The sequence below is a fragment of the Meles meles genome, chromosome 3 (assembly GCF_922984935.1).
Source record: "Meles meles chromosome 3, mMelMel3.1 paternal haplotype, whole genome shotgun sequence".
NCBI classification, from domain to species: domain Eukaryota; kingdom Metazoa; phylum Chordata; class Mammalia; order Carnivora; family Mustelidae; genus Meles; species Meles meles.
In genome coordinates, this window is record NC_060068.1 from 36,831,505 (window position 1) to 36,837,902 (window position 6,398).

General features: G+C 41.4%; 1 protein-coding gene across 1 annotated transcript in view; it reads left to right on the top strand.

Annotated features, from left to right (window-relative positions):
• The window catches only part of KCNN2 (potassium calcium-activated channel subfamily N member 2), a 486,321-nt gene extending 480,978 nt beyond the window's left edge, over nt 1–5,343 (top strand). The window contains exons 14-15 of the mRNA XM_046000439.1: nt 2,275–2,344; nt 4,754–5,343. Coding sequence (XP_045856395.1) covers nt 2,275–2,344; nt 4,754–5,041 — 358 coding nt within the window. The 3' untranslated portion in view covers nt 5,042–5,343. The remainder of the gene's footprint in view (nt 1–2,274; nt 2,345–4,753) is intronic.
• The last annotated feature ends 1,055 nt before the right edge of the window (nt 5,344–6,398 follow it).

The window sequence follows — 6,398 nt, forward strand, 5'->3', positions numbered from 1 at the left end:
ATGAAGGGACCAGCACTCTGGCCCTTCCGTGGGACCGGCCAAGCTCAGGACTTCACCTGCACTCTCCAGTTGCTGGAGGCTTCTGATCTGGTTCTGCAAACTCGGGTCATTCACCTGCCGCCTCTCCCAGTACTTAAATCTGAAAACAAAGCTCGATGTAAGTCCTTATCACAAAATGGCTAAGAAAACAAAAACGAAACAAAAAAAACCCCCAAAATTAAAAGACCATTCCCAGCAAAGAGAGGTAAAGGCAGCATCAGCCAGCAATCGAAACCTTGGCGCTGAATTCTAGCCACGGACTGTTGTCTGCAGAAAGCTCTCAGCTGAAATCCTGCTCTCTCTCTTTTTTCAAAAAGGAGAGACTAACAGGTGTTGGGAGATAAAAACAGGATAGGACCAGCCTGAGACATTTTTCCTGTAATAATCAAGAATTGGAAGAGAATTAAAGAGAAGAACTGTCTCTCCATCTGGTTTAGTGTTTAAGGTCTTGTTGGCATGTCACTCAGCGATCTAGAACACCTCTGCTGGTATAAATCCAGCATTTCAGAACCACTGTCCTAACCTAACCCAGTTAGGTTGAAGTTGAGACTAGGGCCAGGAGAATGAGTCCACACACCTGGCCCCTTTGATCTCTCTAGTACATTTCTGTAGAATGCCCCCTCACAGGATCCAAGGTTTTTTGGTATTTGTTTTTTGTTTTTGGCAGGGGGAGGGAAGGGACTTGTTTTTAAAAGATAGACATCAAGAACTGCAATCCTTGTAACTACTTAGAGAAACCTATCTCAATGATGTGTTACATCTAAATACATATTTGTAAATTTCTTTTACACTTAAACAGACTCTGTCTCTCCAAGAGCCTAGAAAGGAGAACTGAGTTCCAAGCATTCTAATAGAGAAACACAGACTCACCATGACAAGTTACAACCTTAAGCTGTTGTAGATGGTTAAATATCGTGTTCTAGGCAGGTGTCGGTTAAACCCATACTGGCAGAAGGAACTCTATCTTCACGGTCGAGCAGATTTGGGGACATATTGGATATCATAGTTTCAAAACAAAATCACTTCACATCATGAACATTTGTTGCAAAAATCTCCCTGGCAGTAAAATCTTGCCCTGTGAATTTTTTTTATCCCTTTTTTGTAATTACCTTTCATTTAAATTGGGAAATGACCAAGATGACTCTCTCCAACATCAACACTATACTTTGCAAACAACCTGTCATCAAGGCAATAAGGTTAACATGGAATTTTTTTTTTTTTTTTTTTTAACTAAGGCGCCAAGAGAGACTTGCGCTCCTCTCCTGGAGCGTGGCTCTGAATCATTGGCTTAAAGAACAATAAACCACTTTTCTCTTGTTGGAAAATCTTAATTTCTTGGTACAGAGTAAGCAATGAATAATTTTTTTTTGAAATCTTATAGTAAACGAGTTAAGGAATAATAGTAAGAGCTGTCATTCAGAAAGATTTTTTTAAAGTGGTTTTTTGACTGTCAATCATATATACGCAATGATATTTCAAAGTATCTAAAAGTAACTTTACAAGTAGCAGTCCCATCTGTCAGACATTTTAATTGTCCGCTGACTTTTATCGACAAGGAAAAAAATTAAGGGAAATTCTCCCGAGGAAATGGTCTGGCTTCCCTTCAAATTCATGGCAGTTTAAGATAAAAGTCAAGCGAAACACAAGGAAGAATAAGAGAATTATGTGTTTTGAGTTATCTTGCTGCTGGTTGAATAAAAGCTTTATTTTTGCTAATAAGAATCTCACTTATCACTGTGTTTTCATCAGGTTCAAATACCTAACCCAATCCATCTCCAACTGAACAGGGCTATGCCCCGTATCTAGTCATGTAGGCATAGGAAGGTACTCACTGCTCCAACATCGATGAAATTCCCGTCGCTTTGCCTATTTCTTCCTATGTCTATTTGAAACGATACTGGGATTGTAAGGAATGTTTTGGCTTTTCTCATATGGTTAAGTCCTTATGAGCCTTTCTCCGTTCAACTTTTAACTCCCTGGTAAATAGTTGTCCTAAGGACACCTCATCTCTTACACACTCTCTCCTCTCTCTCTCTCTCTCCTTTCCTTTTTTGCGGTGTTGGGGAAGCATGCTTCTCATTGTACCAGATACATAACCAGTTTGGACTTGACCCCAAATATTCAAGGCATTATCCATGCAGTTCTTTGCTCTTGTCGATTTTATGCATGCTCTTTGGAAGGCGTAGGAGAGCAATAGAAAGAAGAGCCCTTCTGACTTCAGATTCTGTCTTTTAGATTAAGAAGTGTGAAAATGGAGCAGAGGAAATTGAATGACCAAGCCAATACTTTGGTGGACCTGGCCAAGGTAAGCTTGGGGCCTCAGCTGTTGTGATGAGGTCTGTCGGAACAAAGCTCTGCACAGTCCTGGTTGTGCTTTGGGAGGAGGACTCCCAAACTCGTGAAATGCACCAATCCAACAAACCACCCTAGACATGGTAACCCAACTCAATAGAATTTTCCTAAAATTCTTCCTTCATATGCTCTTTCCCTACATGAATTATTCAGACCCCATTCCAGAAGCCTTCCTACTTACAGGGGCTTGAAAATACAGTAAGAAATACAAGTGGAATATGAGACAATACCATTGGGTTTCGTATTTGTCATTCCGTTTCATCCCTTTGAGAACAGAACTTCATGCTGAGTTTGACCATGATGTTCAGGGCTACATAGGACTCATCAGTAAAATTATTTATTTTATGCCCACTCAGAAGACTGTGATGTTGAAATGTAAAATACACACACACACACACACACACACACACACACACACACACAAGAAATTACATCGTAATGTGAAAATCATCTTTCCAAAAAAAGGGGAATCAGTTTAAAATGTAGGATTCTTTTCTCATTATTTAGAAAATCACCGTGCTTCTAAAAAAAGTACACTAATGGTCCCTTGATTCTTCTATCACACTCACAAGGCTTATCTGGTTGATTTTTGGTTGTTCCTCTCAGGTCAGTCCAAATGTAAGTATTTGCCGACAATGACAACCTTCCATTTTCCTGAGCTGATTCCAAAGGAGGCATTACGTGGAAGTTCTCAACCTTTTAACAAGAATGCTTTTAAAGGGGCAACTGTCTCTAGGGGCATCTGGGTGGCTCAGTTGGTTAAGCATCAGACTGTTGACTCCAGCTCAGGTCATGATCTCAGGGTCCTGGGATCGAGCCCCACATCGGGCTCTCTGCTCCGCAGGGAGCCTGCTTCCCCCTCTCTCTCTGCCTGCCTCTCTGCCTACTTGTGATTTCTCTCTGTCAAATAAATTTTAAAAAAATATTAAAAGAAATAACATAACCTATAACATTTTACTATATATAATTTAATATTATGAATCTGTACTTTATAATGTCACTTAATGTCACTTCAGGAGTCTATAAGGCAAGATGCTCATAGATCTATACTCTGCTATATATTTCAAATTATTTTTTGAGTACCATGCTTATTATTATGGCTGCAGATCTCCTGTGCCATAAGGGTTCAGTATTTTCTGAATTGCTCCCATAGTCTCAAGACTATGTTGAAAAAATTAAGCTAATGTGCTCTGTCTCCATGACCAAACTCAAACCAGATGCCTGTGTCCTGAATAGTAACTCCCTTAGTAGGTCAGCTCATTTATCATCATTAAGGGGTTATTAAGCAAGTAAGAGCACATTTAATAGAGGGAAATGAGAGAGAGGAATGGACAACTCTAACAAAGGGTTTGAAACATGGGAAAAGCAGCAGTGGACTGAGATTCATGTGCCTGCCCTTCCCCTCTTCCTGGTCTCTCAGTTCTCATCGGAAATGTAACTGGGAGTCCAAGTTATGAATAACCTCTCATCAAGACAATCAATTTCAAGATACATTTTCCTCTTTCAAACCACTCAGCTCTGAAAAACCTGTAGCCAACAGGGTAGACTGGTCACTTAATCACTCCCAATTTTTTACCTCTCAAAATGCTACTTGACCCAAAGAAGAGCCTGTCTTTTGAAACCTAGGACCACACAAGGTCTTTCAGAATGTTTTAAGTTATAAATTACTTGACCACATTAGTTTCTCCTAAACTTCCTTCATATCTCACCTTTAAAATTTTTGCCACATCCCAGTACCCTCGATACACTCTTAGGTATTCTTTCAATCTGCTTCATTTTAAAAATTATGCTTGCCCTGATAAATACTACATGTTGCAAAACAAATGTGATGTGCTAACTTTGGTAGCTGCTACTAAGAGATCCACATAAATATTAAATCACAACTTTGTCTCTACACCACCAAAAATCATGGGGTGTACCACCAATGGACCTGTATGGCATTTTCTGCAACTGGATCAGATTAAGGCCTAAGAGCTTATGTATTTTTCGGGGCGGGGGAGGGTCAGTGGGAGAGAGAGAGAGAATCTTAAGCAGGCTCCACATCCAGTGTGGAGCCCAAGGCGGGGCTCGATCTCAAAACCCTGAGATCACAAACTGAGCCAAAACCAAGAGATGGAGGCTCAACTGACTGAGCCCCCCAGGGGCCCCAAAGATCTTACATTTCTAAATCCTGGCATTGAACAGACATACTGAATCTGCTTCAAAAAGTCAAGTGTTCCGTGACCCAATGCCCCTATTTCTTTGTATGCCGCCAAAAGGAAGCCAACCCTCAGACTTGGGGAGTTCGAAGCCTGCTTCCAGGGCAAGTGTCCTGAAACACGAGTTCTTGGTTTCGCTATCTGTCTCCTGTCCTCTTTTGCAGACCCAGAACATCATGTATGACATGATTTCCGACCTAAACGAACGGAGCGAAGATTTTGAGAAGAGGATCGTTACCGTGGAGACCAAGCTAGAGACTCTGATTGGGAGCATCCATGCCCTCCCTGGGCTCATCAGCCAGACCATCAGGCAACAGCAGAGAGATTTCATCGAGGCTCAGATGGAGAGCTACGACAAGCACGTCACCTACAATGCTGAGCGGTCCCGGTCCTCGTCCAGGAGACGGCGGTCCTCCTCCACAGCGCCACCAACTTCATCAGAGAGTAGCTAGAAGAGAATCAGTTAACCACAAAATAAGACTTTTTGCCATCATATGGTCAATATTTTAGCTTTTATTGTAAAGCCCCTATGGTTCTAATCAGCGTTATCCGGGTTCTGATGTCAGAATCCTGGGAACCTGACACTAAGTTTTAGGCCAAAATGAGTGAAAACTCTTTTTTCTTTTCCTTTCAGATGCACAAGGAATGCACCTATTATTGCTCTATAGATTGTTCCTCCTGTAATTTCACTAACTTTTTATTCATGCACTTCAAACAAACTTTACTACTACATTATATGATATATAATAAAAAAAAGTTAATTTCTGCACATACTTGTTTGGTCACTTGACATTCCTAAAGGTTCACTTCTCCCATGGTTTTCAAGCTAAAATGAATGACTGGTTATCATCGGATACACGTTGATAACGTTCATTACCCAGAGTCTAGCTGGTTGGAAGGAGACTTTCAATCCCTCCGTATGCCATTCACTAAGCTTTTCCCCTGTTAGGTAATGTTACAGTCCCATTCATTCGACGCAGCCAGCTTGCTATTCTCTTTGAGTTTATGATGTCTAGTTTCTAATTGCGTCTGTTTCCAAATTATCTGGAAGGGGGAGCTGTTACATCAAAGCATCTATGTACAGGGGCACACAGATGCTTTCTAGAATTATTTCATTCCCAGTTTACCAGGAAATGTATTTAGAGAAATTATCAGGGTACACCGCTGTCTGTGAACTAATATTGAAGACTTTTTGGTCTAAACTAGTTATTTTGTCTTCTGCCTTGGGTTCGTTTATTATGGGAGGCCCATGATGCACTCGGTTTGGATTCCATTCATAGTCACATGTGCATCTGTTCGCAGAGTCCCTAAGAGCATGATGGACATAAATGAGCCTAACTCAACATGTCCCTTATCTGGCAAGGTGGCCCTCTTGGTCAAGGCAAGACCACCCTCTTGGTCTCTACTTGTGTGTTTGGTACAAGGAAGTAAATGGCACCTAGCCAATTTCATGGGTGCTATCACATTTGTCTCATGGATGGTTAAGGTCAGTTGCAGTGAAAGGGAGCAGGGTGGTTAACTGTGGCCAGCCAGCACATCTCTTTCCAAATTTAAGAATTGACTGGGTTTAGAGAACCATCTTAGAGGGGGTAGCAGTGTGAACCTTCCTCACCTGCTGATGGCCTCCAGAGCTACTACAGAGCTAATCTGTAGTAGCACGGGGAACACATCACAAAAGTTAGGCACGATTTGGACAGCTCTCCAACCAGCCTGCTTGGATGGACCTGAACCTACAATATACTCCTTCATTTTCAGAGAAATCTGCTTTGGCCCTCTTCCCCTTCATTTTACACGATTTGCTGTCTACGT